General features: G+C 40.8%; 1 protein-coding gene across 1 annotated transcript in view; it reads left to right on the forward strand.

Moving 5' to 3' along the window:
* Positions 1 to 4,537, forward strand: part of LOC120572627 (gastrula zinc finger protein XlCGF67.1-like) — a 6,290-nt gene extending 1,753 nt beyond the window's left edge. Inside the window, exons 2-3 of the mRNA XM_039821949.1 lie at positions 3,589 to 4,041; positions 4,523 to 4,537. Of these exons, the coding sequence (XP_039677883.1) occupies positions 3,589 to 4,041; positions 4,523 to 4,537 (468 nt within the window). The remainder of the gene's footprint in view (positions 1 to 3,588; positions 4,042 to 4,522) is intronic.
* Positions 4,538 to 17,915: the final 13,378 nt, after the last annotated feature.

Here is a 17,915-nt window from a genome sequence, read left to right on the forward strand (position 1 = left end):
TCAAACTAGCACAACACAGCCATTACACAGCCTAGTTCCCCCAAGTTACTTAGTTAGCTTACAGTCTACATATCCATGCCTGCTAGGGCTGGCCGATAGGGAGAAAATCAGATATCACAATATTCTTGACCAAATACCTCAATATCGATATTGCGGCGATATTCTACGCTTGACAGTTGGTGCTTTAACAAAATATCTTCACACTTAGATTTTAGATAATCATCAGTAATGTGGACATAATGTCTTAAGTGGGGGAAAGGCAAATAATAGAACAGCTAAAACAGTCTGGTAAGTTCAGAAAAGTACATCCCTTTACTGTAATGCAGCCTTTAAAACCAGTAAAAGACACACTTATGTCATATCACAATATTACGATATCCAAAATCTAAGACCATATCTAGTCTCCTATCACAACATCGATATGATATTGATTTATTACCCAGCCCTAATGCCTGCACCATATGTTGGGCCCTCCTCCATCTCCTGCGGGTGTTTTTTCAATTTTTTGGCTGTGCTTACACTTTTACTGCTCTGCTTTGCACTGGCGGAATAGACACTTTTGGCTTTTGAGATCCTACACATGTCGTCATCCTTCATTGCATTGACAGGCTGTGCTCTGAAGCCACAATTTCTCTATCACAGCCAGCATGGCAGAGCCACCCTCATTAAATATAGAAATAGCCATACTGGCTGCTGAGTGCCTCCATGCTGCATGTGCTTGAGCAGACTGTCACTGAGCTTCTTATGAATCATTCAAAAGACCAATATTAAGAACATTGGAGAAAGCAAACAAAGTACGTAGACTAAATTGTTACGGATTATCTGCACACTGTCAGAGATATGAAGAAGAGACGGATCCTGACTAAATACAGGCTCAGTGAACACCAACTGGGTCAGAAAGAGATGAACATCCTCCTCCACTGTGAAAAAGTATCTTCACTAAGAGATTTACACTGTGAAAAAATAGCCAAAAAATAAAACCTCCCAAAGTTAACACCAGACAAGAAGCCGGAAGTTCTCCTAGGAGAGGTGACAGCAGCTCCACTGACAGCTAAATATGGATCTGCCTACCACAGCCTGAGGGACTCACCACCACTTAGATCCCAAAAATTACAGATTTGTTTAGTATTGTATAGTAATTATATTAGAATTAGGGCTGAAACGATTCCTCAAATAATTTTATTACAAAAATCCTCGAAGAAAAATTCTTTGCCTCGAAGCTTCGTCAAATCAATGTAATTAAGGTTTTACGGCTCACTGTGTTTCCGCACAGAGGATTATTACTAGTGCAAAGAGGTTGGCGCTTCTGTGGACACAAGACTGACGGCCCAGATTACAAATGAAGGAAGACGAAAGTAGCGAGGGTCTAAGAGAAAGGTGAGAGAAAATGACAAAGTTTGGGATAATTTTAAGCTGCAAACATGCTGCTACATCATCTCTGTAGAAAACCTCCAGTGTACTCATCCATTCCACGGAGTGAACCCGAAGCAAGGTAACTAACGGCTGCTGCTCTCGTCCACCGCGCTGTTTTACACAACTAGCCTACTTAATATGCACGTGAATGACGTCATCATGCTGGTGATTTCTGTATTCTTTATTCTTTCTCCTCACTGTGTATTAGGCTTCTGAAAATGTGTCCCCCAGAACAGTGCAGTTGAATAGCCCTGCTGTCAGCTGTGTACCGTCACATTTACCCTCTGGTCAGTGAACACCTCTTTTGCATTTCCAGTGCAAAAAGCCAGAGGCAAGAAGGGGAAGGGGGCGAAAAATATTAACATTTGGGCCACCAAAAATGTACTTTTTTTTTTTTTTTTTTTTTAAGAGTCTTGGAATTTGGCAATACAATTTTTTGCTTTTTCTAAAAAAGGAAACCTGTCTTTTTGTATACATACAAAAGACAGCAATAATAAGTAATACTAAGTATTTCTTAAGTATTTCTTATCCATTTAATCGGTAGAATACTCGATTACTAAAATTAACGATAGCTGCACCCCTAATTAGAATAGTATATATGTGACACCTACATATTTAATTTGACATGTAGGCTATGAATATGTGATGGCATGACATCAGAGGCCTGTACTACGAAGCAGGATTTGGAGTTAACGAGCTAACTTTAGGCTCAACCCAGGATTTTCTGTACTACGAAGGTGGATCAGTTGTTATTGGGTTCAATCGCCGTGGTAACTCATGCTGAACACCTAACCTGGTCGGGAGCAGGTTGAGTTGTTTAACTTCGGTTGTGGAGAGAGAGAGAGAGAGAGAGAGAGAGAGAGAGAGGAGGGGAGTGTGAAATGTGTGTGTATACACATATATATATATATATATATATATATATATATATATATATATATATATATATATATATTTTTTTATTTATTTATTTTTTTAATGGGAGGGAATTACATGTAGGCTATTTGTTGGCTTCTTGAGCCCGTGTGTCGCCAATGCGCACATCAGTTTGAATTATGTTTTTATATTTTTTTATTTGCTCTCATGATCGCTTACCACTGCCAAGGTTGCAACTGAAATAAAAGGCTAAAGCAACGACAGTTTATGGAAAGCACAAGTGTAGTTATGGTCAGATCTTCGTCCTGACTGATGGGGAAGTGATATTGATAAGAGTTGTGATTTACGCTTCTACAGCGTCTGCTATTTATTTTTGCCAGCTTTCCTCCTGTTTTAGGAAGCAGCGACTGTTTTCCGTTATCTCTGTAAAACCGTGTCAGTGTTCTTCATATTCATGTAGAATTATAGTTTGCTCTTCTTATGTAAAATATGCGGCTCTGGTTGAGGTTTGCGATTGGTGGTGGTGCGCAAACACCTCCTCTTTTATGTGAACGCGCGCGCCACTGGATTGGGAAACCCTGAGTTGATTGAACTAGTTGATAACCACCGTCGTAGTACAGGTTATGCGGGACCGCAGTTGTTAGGTTTGGTGAAGCCGGATTACTGAAAGAAATCCAGGACATGTTGATCTTGCTTCGTAGTACAGGCCTCTGCTGTCTTAGTTTGTAATCCCCTGTCTTCTTGCTAACGACAACTAATTTTGTCTTCTTTGAGATGAGTTTCGACGCACATATTTCAACATTCTGAACTACAGCGGAAATTACTTTCACAATTGGTTTAAGATAAAAATGAAATTACCATATTTGGTTCCGAGAGAGAGAGAGAGAGAGCTCCAACCAAGTCTGAAAGAAGACATGTTATTGAAGACAAATAGCCCACAATCTCAAAATTGACCAGTGAGGAACAAAACTGATGTTTTTGACTGCCGTGTCTTGCCTTAAAGAATGAAAAATACCCAGAATGTATGAATGTTTTTTTTTTTTTTTACAGTAACCATGGAATTTCTAACTGAAAGTAAAACTGAAGCGAGTGCGCACATGATTTAGTTTTGAACATTGTCCCCTTTCAGTCGAATGGGGAGACTTATAAGTTATGAAGAGTACATTTCCTTCCATAATATGTCTGCAACATTTCCCTTCATTTTGTCCTAAATTGTATGAAGAGTTAAAATTGTGAATGAGATATGGTTTAAAAAAGGTTTTTCACTAACTCTTTCTCTCGGTTTGTCTGTTGCTATAGAAACGGGGAGGAGGAGAGGGACCCACATGTCACCACTGTCAACACTGTGACAAATCCTTTACAACATCTGTATATTTAAACATTCATCAGAGAGTTCACACTGGACAGACACACTGTGTGACAGCTTTCACACAACAGAGTAACCTAAAAAGCCATCAACACATTCACACTGGACAGAAGCCGTATAGATGTGATCAATGTGGGGCAGCTTTCACACAACAGGGTACCCTGAACAGACATCAACGCATTCACAGGGGAGAGACGTACAGCTGTGGTCAATGTGGTGCAGCTTTCACACAACGGAGTACCCTAAAAAGCCATCAACGCATTCACACTGGAGAGAAGCCTTACCGCTGTAATCAATGTGGGGCAGCTTTTACACGACAGGATACCCTAAGAAAACATCAACGCATTCACACTGGAGAGAAACCTTACAGCTGTAATCAATGTGGGGCAAAAAAGCAAAAAACAAAAAAAAAAAAAAAAAAAACACACAGGCGAGGGGGGGGGGGGGGGTGTTTTTTTTTTGGGGGGTTTTTCCCCCACCCAAATCCCCAAAAATCACATCAACACGTTCATACTGGAGATAAACCGTACAGCTGTGATCAGTGTGGGGCAGCTTTCACACAACAGGGTACCCTGAACAGACATCAACGCATTCACAGGGGAGAGATGTACAGCTGTGATCAATGTGGTGCAGCTTTCACACAACGGAGTACCCTAAAAAGCCATCAACGCATTCACACTGGAGAGAAGCCGTACAGCTGTGAACAATGTGGGAAAGCATTTTCTCACAGTAGTAACCTTAAAAGACACCATCAGCTCATTCACTCTGCCTCGTAGTGAACATGTTTCCGAGCCAAGCTGTTACCTCCTGCCTCCTCCTCATGCCCTGATAGCTGTGTTATATTCTGATCTTCTCTCCACATTGAAGGCTGACCAGCAGTAACTTTATCTTCTGAACACCATGGATGTTACCCTGGCTACGACTACATATTACGCCCCCTCCCTTTAAAGGGAATAATTCTACCTCCCCTTTCTCTGCTTTGCCCGCCCAGAGAATTTGGCCCACCCATGAGAGAGAGAGACATGGCTTTCAAACGAGCAAAGTTGCAGTTGGTGAAGGCCACCCCCCCACTCTCCACCTTGCCCCCCCCCCCCCTCCTCCTCAATAGGGGGTATTAGGGGACCACTAAGGTCTATATAAAAGCATCCAAAGAGCACCATGTCATGGGACCTTTAAATACCATCATCACACATCTGGAGATACATTGTTTTTAATGGACAGGAAGGGAAAATTGTCTTTTGAAAAGTATAAAGGCATTTATACAATGCAGAAAATGCTTGTGAATGCTGAAAAGCTAAATTGCTAAAGCTTAAAGGTCCAATGGCTAGGAATTTCTCCCATCTATCGTTGAGAGCATATATTGCAATCTACTCTCGCAACACACAGTTCAAAGTACGTATTACAGCGTAAGTCACCCAACATTTTTTAGTCTGGGGGGGGTCACCCAACTTTTGTAGCCTATTCATGAAAACAGCAACATTTCAAAGTGGCTTGTTTGGTGCATATTTGTCCATGTAGCTCTCAGTCAATAACAGCAAGATGCCTTTGCCATCCAGTATTGATGGGATCTCTGGGGATGAAAATGTTGCGGAGCTGTGGGGGAAACATTTTAGAGAGACTTTTAACTGTTTTGAGAGTGCTGAATATCATGTTGATGATGTCATTAATAATGATGGTGTGGTTATTAGACCTGATGACGTGTGTCATGCTATTGAGAAATTGTCAGTGAACAAAGCGTGTGGTCTTGACCAAATAACAGCTGAACACCTGAAGTATGCAAGCCATAGAATCTCAGTGTTACTTCCTATATGTTTCTCTGGATTATTAGCGGCATTATTATGGCATGTTACCTGACTCTATGTTACCTGTACTATTAGTGCCAGTTATTAAGGACAAAACCTGTAAGGTATCAAGCATAGAAAACTACAGCAAGCATAGAAAACTATATATATATACAAGAATATATAACAACCACTGACAATCAATTTGGTTTTAAAAGAAACATGGCACAGATTTGTGTATATATGCACTGAAACAACTTGTTACCAAGTATAAAAGCCATGGCTCAACAATGTTTTTATGTTTCCTTGATGCATCCAAAGCTTTTGACCGTATTAATCACGGTAAACTGTTTATAAAATTACAAGAGTGAGGGGTCCCCCTATACCTAATACGTATCTTGCATTATTGGTACTCCCATCAAAAAATGCGAGCTAGATGGGACAAGATTACATCAGATCCTTTCCCAGTTACCAATGGGGTTAGACAAGGTGGAATATTGTCATCTGTTCTTTTTAATTTGTATATGGATGATCTTTCTAGGACATTAGAAGTGTGTAAGACCGGTTGTATGGTGGGAGATAGGCGTATTAAAGATCTGATGTATGTATACAGCGCCAGTGTTGTAAATTATATGGACAGGCAAATATGTTGGCATGCAAATTTCATATGTGTACTGCAGTGTTGTAATGTAACGGAGTACAAATACTTCGTTACTGTACTTAAGTAGAAATTTCACGTATCTGTACTTTACTTCGCTATTTAAATTTATGTCAACTTTCACTTTTACTCCACTACATTTCCTAGATAAAATGTATACTTTTACTCCGTTATATTTCCACTAAGCATCTTCGTTTACTCGTTACTAAAAAATAAAATTAGAAGAAATGTGTGTTCGACTGCAATAAGGGACGTTTGGCGAATCACTGCTCTTAGATTGCATTACGCACGCTCGCGACCGCCGCAGCTCTATTTCACGCTTGTTTGTTGCAAACCGCCATGGAAGCATGAGCACCTACTGGAGGACCTCCCGTTATCGTAGACCACCAGGCTCGACATAAGCAATGGCCCGATGGCCCGGGGCCAGTAAAAACGTATGTCGGGCTGGTTGCAGCCACAGTCACTGGTGTGTGCCTTACTTCACGCAGCACATGTAGCCTACTGACGTAGAAACCCATATCTCAGTCTGATCTGTCTGCGCTGTCCACTCTCGTCCACCGCGCTGTGCAAACACAGCTCTACTCTGCAAATAAAGACTTTACAAACGAGCTAAAATGAAAGATGTCAGTTTGTAGTCGAACTGTTTGTCTTAATTTGCAACCAATCTTGAACTTTGGACAAACTATTGTAAACGTAGCTGATTTCTAAACGAGCCATCCCTCTCGCTGGAGCGGTAAACCTATGGATGTAGGCTATTTTAAGACCAAAACAAATACACGTGGCTACTTAATATGCACGTGAATGACGCGTTCTTCATTGTTGACGATGTTGCCAGTTGTATTATTTAGCAACAGAATCGTCTTATTTCAAATTAGGCATACAGGACTAATCTGAGATCATTTTCTAGTTAAGTAGCCTATCTAGTTATCATTAGGCTATGGATTTTCCATGTTTTTAGGGGTTTGCTTACTAATGTAAAAAATATAGCATTTAGTAAGAAAGTGAAAATATCAAGATGACAAGATGATGTGTTAGGTATAATTTTATTTTCTTTATTTGAATGTAGTTGATGACCCCTGGTCTAGCTTTGCTGCTAATGGCACAACATCCAGCAGTGGCTAGCTTTTTTCCTGCTTTTTTGTCCTTTTCCAATCACACCTATGATATTTCTTTCAGGGCCAGTAAAAATGTATAAGGGGCCAGCAAAACTCTGATCTACTGGCCCCTGGGGCCAGTGGGGATTTTCTTTTTATGTTGAGCCCTGCGACCACCCCGACAATAGTGGTGAACTCGCTGAACAGGGTAGTGGTGAAGATAACGTCTTACACCCGTGTTGCAAGAAATGTTTCTGTACATTGATGTCAGCTCTAAACATATGCTGTTTGTTCTTTGAACTTAAGAGAATTGTGTCTGAAAAGTCCCTGAATATGCTTTACTATAAGAAAGCCACAATAAAAGTTCTAACCGCTTGCTTTTAAAAAAAAAAAAAACTTTTACTTTTGATACTTAAGTATCAAAAGTAATTTACTAATATTTAATGTACTTAAGTACAGTATATATCAGATACTTTAAGACTTTTACTTAAGTAATATTCTAAAAGGTAACTTTCACTTCTACCGAAGTCTTTTTCTAGTACAATACTTGCACTTTTACTCAAGTATTGCTTTCTAGTACTTTATACAACACTGGTGTACTGAAGAAGTTAAAAGGTCTCTTTTCAGAGCATACTGTACACCACTTTATACAGCTCACCTATGGTGCAGCTAGAGTAAAGCAACGATCAATAAGGTAAAGGTGGCATACAATGATGCATTTAGAATTTTGTTGAAGTGTCCAAGATGGACCAGTGCTAGCTATTTGTTTGTGACGAGTAATGTTCCCACCTTCCATGCTGTGCTGAGGAATTTTATGTACAAATTCAGGTGCCGATTAAGAGAGTCAAAGAATACAATTTTAACTGCCTTAACTAACCCTGCACTTAGTGATACCAGATATACTTCCAAACTCTGCATCTGCATATGTTTTAAGTATTGTGCATAACCATCTTTGTCTGTATATGTATGTATGTTTTGTATGTTCCCTTTATGTAATGTGGTAGACAGTGTGTCTGTATGTTTTTATGTTTGTGTGTACCCTTCCTGTGCTATGTTATGTATACTTTTATATCTAGACCTTGAGTCTGTAAATAAAGTTACATATATATAATATGCTGGGTGCACGAGGAGGGGTTGAGGCCGAGGTGGTTGCTAGGCAACTCGCACGTTTAGCCTGTATGCTAGGCCATGTGTTAGCTCTGTACAAACGCTATGCCGACTCCACGTGGTTAAGCTAGCTGCGTTAGCTCGGGAGCTACGCGGCTAGCTTGTGTCTGTGTATGTGTAGTAAAAGAAGAAAGGGGACACTGATCTTAGTTATCAATCTTGACCAGCCCCCTCCCCCCCAGACTGATCTCATGAATTGGCGTATGTATGACACAACAATTTGCATGCCGTTTTGGCGTGTTATCAAGACGCATAATCGCATTTTAGCATGTATATCAACGCAAATCGGCCGCCATTGAGCTACATTGCGAGTGAATTTCAATTCCCAATGTTTCTTTCCTAAACCCAACCGTTTATTGTTTTCCTAAGCGTGTTTTTGTCGCTATTTTCCGTGTTTTTGTCACTGTTTTGTTACAAAGGCCTTTCCATGTGTTCTTTTCCTAAACCCAACGTGGCGAGGCATGGTGGGTATGTTTACATCTGCTGTATACAGCGTAGACATACACGTGGATAGCTGAAAATGCGTACAATAACACGCCATTTGGCTTTAGGAAAGTGGTGTGTATGTTTACGCAAAGTCATCATGCCATGTTGAATAAAACACACTATTTATCTCTGCCCAGACGTAAGCCTTCTTACTGTGTGTTCAGTCAGTTTGTCCCTGTCCATAGATTTCCACAGAAATGAAACAGAACGGGTCCCTGGCGCTCGTCAGCGGCCACAGAGAAACTTCCCTCCCAAAAAGGCAGCAAGGGGGAAAGTTTAGTTGACTTTGAGAAGAAAAACGTTGTTTCCTTCTCACTGCAGATATGAAAAACACTGGTGCGTTTTCATAGGATCCTCCGAAATTAAATCCACAAATATTACTTTTCTTCATTTTTGGGTGATCAGGCTTATTTATAGGTGTTTATGGTCCCGCTGAACCAATAGGAAGATTCGAAACTCTTGAAAGTGTGAAGACTACAATCTTGTAGTTCTGTGACTTCCTGCCAGTTGTGAGGCATAGAGGTGTAAACTCACCAGGCTGGGGCTCTTGCAAGTAGACCTGTCTTTTGTCTCTGAGCTCTTTGTCTCTGAGCACATGTGCCACATGTGTGTCTTGTATCCAGAGGTCAGTTTAATCTGAGGCCTTTTGGTTAAAAATCAGGTTTAACACCACTGATGGTCCCAACAATATATATATATATATATATATATATATATATATATATATATATAGAATGTCGAAAAAAGTCAAAGTATAGTATATTGAAAAAATAGTTGAAAACACCAGGGCGGTTTATATTTTATCATTTCAAGTATTCATGGTAAATGGGTGCCTGGTTAACTCACCTGGTAGAGCGGGTGCACCTGTATAGAGGTTTACTGCTGGACGCAGCGGCCGTGGGTTCAACTCCGACCTGCGGCCCTTTGTTGCATCTCCTGCAGGACGACGTCATCATGGCTTTACCGCTGAAAGGACCAATCAGATTGTTTTAATACTCCTGCTGATCAATCCAGTTGTCAGATGTCCACGCATCCTTTAACACACCATTGGTTTAATATCAGCTAACCAATGCTAACACTAAAGGGCTCTTACACTGTTTGTAATGTTGTCTTTACACACTCAGAGTTAAGCTGGATTTACTTATGTTGACATTGAATAATGAATCATTAGATTGTTTCCAGAAACAGAATGTTGTTTCTTAAAAATCTAAAGTACGTTCAGATCGTTTGTTTTTTGTCTAAAAGGGACTAAAGTTAAAAAACAGTTTTAGTTTTAGTTTTGGCTGCAGCTCTTCACGGTGTAGACGATCCCGCTCGCCGTTTTCCTGGTTTCTGACAACAAACGCCACACAATCAAATATGTTTCAGAAACAAATTCATTTTCTATCGTCCAGCTTTATTATAATATTAATAATATATATAATTACCTGTGTGTAGAACAACAGATCGACAGGTGGAGGAGACGAGTACTGTAGTACTGTAGTTTTTGTTGAAGACTACAGTTTGTGTCTGAACCAATAGGAAGGATGCAGGTTGGTGATGTCATAGGGCCCTCTGAGCTCCAGAGACTGAGGACACACAGACATTATTATATTATTATTTAGGACTTCAGACTGAACATGCTGCATATATCATCAGCAACCTTCTCCGCGGCGCTGGACAGGATCACACTCTGAAACACAAAGAGGTGAGTCAGGACACAGCCAATCAGGACGTCCTGTCACAGGGACAGGAAGTGGGTTGGGACAGAAGAGGGCGGGCCTTCCCTTTCCACGTCTCCATCAGACACACAGTGGTGGTGATGGTGTAGCGCCTCTTGGTGGAGTCTCTGATGGCTGCAGAGTAGGACACCCACACACCAGAGACACACACACAGAGACACACACACACACACACAGACTATTATTAATATTAACACATTTTTAAAAATTTTCGACATAATATACTATGACATTTTTTCGACATACTATCTATGACTTTCGCCGACATACAATATGACTTTTTTTTATTATTTCGACATACTATACTATGACTTTTTTTCAACAAACTATACTCTGATTATTTAGGAGAGGACTGTGATTGGCCGGCTGTCAGAGGCCCAGGATGTGGTTGATGTGACCCTGAAGACAAATGAAAACATCTGTTTAATAAACTATGAAACACATTTTCTTACCATGAATACTTGAAATGATAAAGTAATAAAATATGAACCACCTTGGTGTTTAAACTATTGTTTGGAGACGAGGCGGCCTACAGAGAGGAGGTCCTGAACTTGGCAGCCTGGTGTTCACAGAACAACCTGGCTCTGAACACCAACAGCTGCATCAGAACAAGGACTACCAGATTCAACAACAGTTTCTTCCCAAAAGCCAGAACCACTTAGAACTCACACATGCACTGACTTCACTTCACAGTCTATTTTTATATATGTATATAGCATCTCAGAACTGTGCACCTTACCCCCCTTTTTTCTTTTTGCACTACTTTTTACTAATTTTATTCCATGTTTTTATATTTCTCTTACGTACATGTTGACACTAGAAGAGGAGTAGCTTTAATCTGCTTGTACATATGACTTTTTTCGACATACTATACTATGACTTTTTTGGGACATTTTATGACATTTTTCATTCTTTTCAAAATTTTCGACATACTATACTATGACTTTTTTTCAACATACTATAGGACATTTTTTCGACATATTGTATGACTTTTTCTACATACTATACTAGACTTTTAAGAGAACCCTAAAATATTCCACTTTTGAATAATACATTCTTGCTGTTATTTAACATTTTTACTAATTTAAACCATTCCAACTTTTCTCACTGCTTTACCTTCTTCTTACACATTAAAGCCAGTAATCTAGTTCAGCTTTAGACATTTAGCTTTTCAGCATTCACAAGCATTTTCTGCAGAATTTCAAATGTGAGACATAGTTATAATAAACTGATCTTGAGATGTTTTTCCATAAGTGATTTTTCCCTTCCTGTCCAATGAAAACCATGTATCTCCAGATTTGTGCTTATTTATAGTATCAAATCATAACAAAAGTTATCTCGAGACACTTTACAGATAGAGTAGGTCTAGAACACACTCTGTAATTTCCAAAACCCCAACAATTACAGTGGCTATCGTGACAGTGGCGAGGAAAAACTCCCTTTTAGGAAGAAACCTCGGCAGACCCAGACTCTTAGTAGGCGGTGTCTGACGGGCCGATTGGGGGTGTGATGAACAGTGGCGTAATAGTCACATTAAAGGTCACAGTGACTTCGAAGGTTATCGTGGAAGTTCATGTCATAGCAGGGCACATCGTGTCATACTGAGTAGTGCTGTCCCCTATACCGGATCCAGACTACTCTGTGCATAGGAACATCACAGCAGGGCATTGCGGGATGTAGCATGGCGCTGCAGAGCATGGGTGGATGCGGCGGATGCAGCAGGATGCGGCCGGGATTTGCAGAGAATCACAGAGCATAGCTCTGCGAAGAAGAAACATAAGGACTCCGGGGAGTAAACTCCCCAGAGCTAGATTAGTAACAAGCAATTCTGGGACAGGATGCATACAGAAGTAACAAGTAGAGAAGAGAGAGCAGCTCAGTGTGTCATAGGAAGGAAGGAACTTCCCCTGCAGTCTAGAATTGTATACGCAGCTATAACTACTACGGAGAAGAAAGCAGGTGGGCCGGGTTAGGTGGACGCTGCAACTCCTCACTCCCCTAACTATAAGCTTTGTCAAAGAGGAGGGTTTTCAGTTTACTCTTGAATGTGGCGGCGGTGTCTGCCCCTCAGACCCCCAGACTGGAAGCTGGTTCCACAGAAGCGGAGCCTGATAGCTGAAGGCCCTGGCCCCCAGTCTACTTCCAGAGACCTAAGAACCACGAGTAGCCCCGCATTCGAGGGCGCAGTGCCCTAGTGGGACAATAAGGTACTAAGAGCTCTTCTAGGTATGATGGTGCTTGACCATTTAGAGCTTTGTAAGTCAGGAGGAGGATTTTAAATTCGATCCTAGATTTCACAGGAAGCCAATGCAGAGAAGCTAATACAGGAGAAATATGATCTCTTCTCTTAGTTCTCGTCAGAACACGTGCTGCAGCATTCTGGATCAGCTGGAGAGTCTTAAGGGACTTATTTGGGCAACCTGATAATAAGGAATTGCAGTAATCTAGTCTAGAAGTAACGAATGCATGGACTAGTTTTTCGCATCATTCTGAGACAGGATATTCCTAATTTTGGCAATGTTACGAAGATGGAAAAAGGCTATTCTTGAGGTTTGTTTTAAATGGGCGTTGAAGGATATATCCTGATCAAAAATAACTCCCAAATTTCTGACAGCAGTGCTGGAGGCCAGGGCAATACCATCCAGAGTAGCTATATCTTCGAAAACGAAGTTCGGCAGTGCGGTTGGTCCTATCACAATAACTTCCGTTTTGTCTGAGTTTAACATCAGGAAGTTGTGGGTCATCCGGGATTTTATATCCTCAACACACGTTGAAGTCTTGCTAACTGACCACTTTCATCTGGCTTAATTGACAGATATAATTGGGTATCGTCTGCGTAGCAGTGATAATTAATTGAGTGTTTCCTAATAATGTGTCCTAGAGGAAGCATATATAAGGAAAATAGAATTGGTCCAAGCACTGAGCTGCGCAAGGCGCATGGCTAACTTTGGCGTGCTTGGAGGGTTTATCGTTAATGTTAACAAATTGGGATCGCTCAGAGAAATAAGACTTAAACCAGCTTAGTGCAGTTCCTTTAATTCCGACTAAGTGTTCTAATCTCTGTAACAGGATTGTATGATCAATAGTGTCAAATGCAGCACTAAGATCTAGTAAAACAAGAATGGAGACAAGTCCTTTGTCTGCAGCTGTTAGAAGGTCGTTAGTAATTTTCACCAGTGCCGTCTCTGTGCTATGATTCTTTCTAAATCCTGATTGAAAATCATCAAATAAACTGTTGCTATGTAGAAAATCACATAACTGATTAGCAACCACCTTCTCAAGGATCTTGGATAGAAAGGGAAGGTTAGATATAGGTCTATAGTTTGCTAAGACCTCAGGATCCAGGGTTCGGTTTTTTCAGAAGAGGTTTTATCACAGCTATTTTAAATGACTGCGGTACATAACCTGTTAATAAGGACATATTGATCATATCTAGTAGTGAAGTGTTTACCACGGGTGGCGCTTCTTTGAGTAGCCTCGTTGGGATGGGGTCCAAGAGACAGGTAGATGGCTTAGCTGAGGATATCTTTAACATTAATTGTTGAAGGTCTATAGGATAAAAGCAGTCTAAGTATATGTCCGGACTAGTCGTTCGTTCTAGCGGTCCTGTATTTAAAGATGAACTGTTAGAAGTTGAGGGCAAAAGGTGATTAATTTTATCTCTAATTGTTATAATTTTATCATTAAAGAAGCTCATGAAGTCATCACTACTCAGAGCTAGAGGAATAGATGGCTCAGTAGAGCTATGACTGTCTGTCAGCCTGGCTACAGTGCTGAAAAGAAACCTTGGGTTGTTCTTGTTTTCTTCTATTAGTGAAGAGTAATAGTCTGATCTGGCTTTTCTTAGGGCCTTCCTATAGGTTTTGAGACTTTCTTGCCAATCCAAACGGGATTCTTCCACTTTGGTGGAGCGCCACTTACCCTCGAGGTTTCGCGAGACTTGTTTCAATCTGCGCGAGTTTGTTCGTTATAACAAGGAGCTGTTTTCCTTCGCTTCATCGTCTCCTTTTGGTAGCGACAGAGCCAAGGGCGTCCGCAAGTCAAGGTCGATCAGCGCATTACCCGTCCACAAATGCATCAACCCAAGAGGGACTGAGGTTAACATAGAGGTCCTCTGTTATTCTAAGGCACGACATAGAGTCAAATGCTGTTCAATTCTATTCAATTCTATTCAGTTTATTTAAGAAGAGGACAGAGCAAATTAATAAAACAAATGTTTATACATGGGTTAAAAATGCCAGAATTAACCAATCACAATCACTTAACATACTGTTAGCTTAAAAGAAGGATTAATGTTACCTTTTGTGATATTAAATTCAATACTTCCGTTATAGTTAAATATTGTAAAACATCTTTTTCATCTGTGAAATGTTATTCCATGTTGCTTTGTTTAGCATTTTTTTTCACATAGAAATCCAAAAGCAGTTCAAAAATCATTTTCTGAGTCTTTAAGATCAGCTGTTCGTCCCAAGATGCCGGCGGCACAGACACAGTTTAAACACATTAACTGTTCAAGTCATTTTTTAAGCAGCAGCAGCAGACATGTTCTGATTAAAGCTTCTCAGTTATGAAGAGTTAAATAGTGCTAGCAGTTGAATCCTGAACTCAACATATTGTATTACAGGAAAAAAAGCTAATTTTGAGTGAAATTAATCCCTTCAAAGGGAGGGAGTGTAATATGTAGATAAATAGATAGATAGATAAAGTTACTGCTGGTCAGCCTTCAATGTGGAGAGAAGATCAGAATATAACAACACAGCTATCAGGGCATGAAGAGGAGGCAGGAGGAAACAGCTTGGCTCGGAAACATGTTCACTACGAGGCAGTGTGAATGCGCTGGTGTCTTTTAAGGTTACAACTATGAGAAAAAGTTTCCCCACATTGATCACACCAGTACGGCTTCTCTCCAGTGTGAATGCGTTGATGTTTTTTTAGGTTACCCTGTTGTGTGAAAGCTGCCCCACATTGATCACAGCTGTGTAGATTCTCTCCAGTGTGAACTCTCTGATGAATCTTTAAATATCCAGATGTTGTGAAGTATTTGTCACAGTGTTGACAGTGGTGACGTTTGGGTCCCTCTCCTCCTCTCAGTTTCTATAGCAACAGACAAACAGAGAGAGAGAGTTAGTGAAGTAAGGGTTAATGCCCGACGCTGCGCATCGGAGGGTTCACGCCTCGCCGTCGTCCATTACTACCTGACAATGGACACCTCGAAGGGCATTAATCCACTTATACCATGGTCACTTGCTAAATAACACATTTTTAAAACAGTTTATATTTTAATTAGTTTTACAATTGAAATATAAAGTTTTTACAAACAATAACTCTGTTTCCCTGGAAACGCCTGACGGTGTTGCCTGGAACAATCATTCCCATCGATCAGGTTCTTATGCAATGCAAATGTTGTTTACTCCAGGAAATAGGAAGTGCCTTAGATACGACTCGTCACCCTTAGCAACCGGAGATATTTATAGTCCGCTCAGCTGATAGAAACCTTCAGTTGTAATGCGGGAACTACTGCTGGATACGCGGGTTCTAGGGACACCTAAACTGTAGCTCCGCCTTAGCTCTGAGGAAGCTAGGTGGGGTCCTCCACTGACATGCAGTTTTTTTGTCAGGTCCACGGTCCAATGAGTGAGTCAGAGATAGCAGCACGAAAGGACGAGTATGGCGAGTGGTTGGGACCCACAAGAGTTCCCCGCCGGCCTCTTTAAGATCGCAAGTTTGGCAAAACTTCGAGACTGTATGGCTGCAGTCTGGAGCCTCCCGTGTCACGTCCTCTTGTCTAATAATGTCCCTGCCTCGAAAACTTCGGTCTTCGGTTCAGTTCCTGTAGTAGGCTACAGGCGAGAGCGTGGTGGATGAGACGAGGACTGTGTGTCGGCGTTGTTCAGCAGTTGTCGGGTATGTGAGTGGAAATACATCTAACATGCTAACACATATCTGACACCATCACCCAGATGTGCCAATCACTGGAACGAGACAAAAACAATTGTCCAACTTCTCCTCCCTACAGTGCTAAACCAGCCTTTAGATAAAAATAATTAAAGTTAAATTAAAGGAAGAAGAGCTAGGATGTTAAACAAGAGCTTATTCATTATTTTACCTACTGTTAAAAAAAGCAAATACAGGTTAGTCTCTCATACACTACTCTTTTTGCACTTGCTCTGTTTACTTTAAGTTTTATTTTTGGATTCGTCCTGAAGGTGACTTTATTTTGTGGTTGGATTGATTGCCTACATCTGGCTTCAGGTTGCACTACACATTGCAGTGCAGTGTTAAACTACTTTAATAAATAGAGATTTGAACCTTATTTGTTTTGTGTAAATTGTTAATAATTGAGCAATGGGAAAATAATCGCTAATTGAAGAATGTACCGTTAGAATAGTCGTTTTAAAAAGAATCGTTTGGGACAGGCCTAGTGTAAATCTCTTAGTGAAGAATTTTCACAGTGGAGGAGGATGTTCATCTCTTTCTGACCCAGTTGGTGGTCACTGAGCCTGTCTCTCTCTCTCTGACCTGTCTGTCTGACCCAGTTGGTGGTCACTGAGCCTGTATTTAGTCAGGATCCGTCTCTTCTTCGTATCTCTGACAGTGTGAAGATAACAATAACAATTTAGTCTACTTTGTTTGCTTTCTCCAATGTTCTAAATGTTGGAATGATTCATAAGAAGCTCATCCCTGTGTATCACCAGATGCCAACGCATGCCTCAACTTGGTTATATGGGCCCGATGTCCAAAAACAGTCTTTGTGGGGAAAAGCAGGAGATGGAGGAGGGCCCTACATATGGTGCATGCATGGATATGTAGACTGTAAACTAACTTGGGGGAACTAGGCTGTGTAATGGTTGTGTTGGGCCTGTTTGAAGTTTAGTTGAAGGTAATGTTGATGTGTTGTTTTGGATGTTATGATCAGTGTCGATGAAGCAATAATGACTTTTGGATGTTAAACAGTTTGATACATGGATCTTACTTGAACCTAAAGCATATTTTGTCTGTTATTCATGGCTTTCAATAGAAATTAGTGGAATTTTGCCATAAAAATCTTAAACGGTCCCATGGCATGAACATTTCACTTCATGAGGATTTTTAACATTAATATGCGTTCCCCCAGCCTGCCTATGGTCCCCCAGTGGCTAGAAATGGTGATAGGTGTAAACCGAGCCCTGGGTATCCTGCTCTGCCTTTGAGAAAATGAAAGCTCAGATGGGCTGATCTGGAATCTTCTCCTTATGAGGTCATAAGGAGAAAGGTTACCTCCCCTTTCTCTGCTTTGCCCGCCCAGAGAATTTGGCCCCCCCATGAGAGAGAGACATCATGGCTTTCAAACAAGCAAGGTGGCGGTTGGTCAAG

The sequence above is a fragment of the Perca fluviatilis genome, chromosome 14, assembly GCF_010015445.1.
Source record: "Perca fluviatilis chromosome 14, GENO_Pfluv_1.0, whole genome shotgun sequence".
Lineage (NCBI taxonomy): Eukaryota > Metazoa > Chordata > Actinopteri > Perciformes > Percidae > Perca > Perca fluviatilis.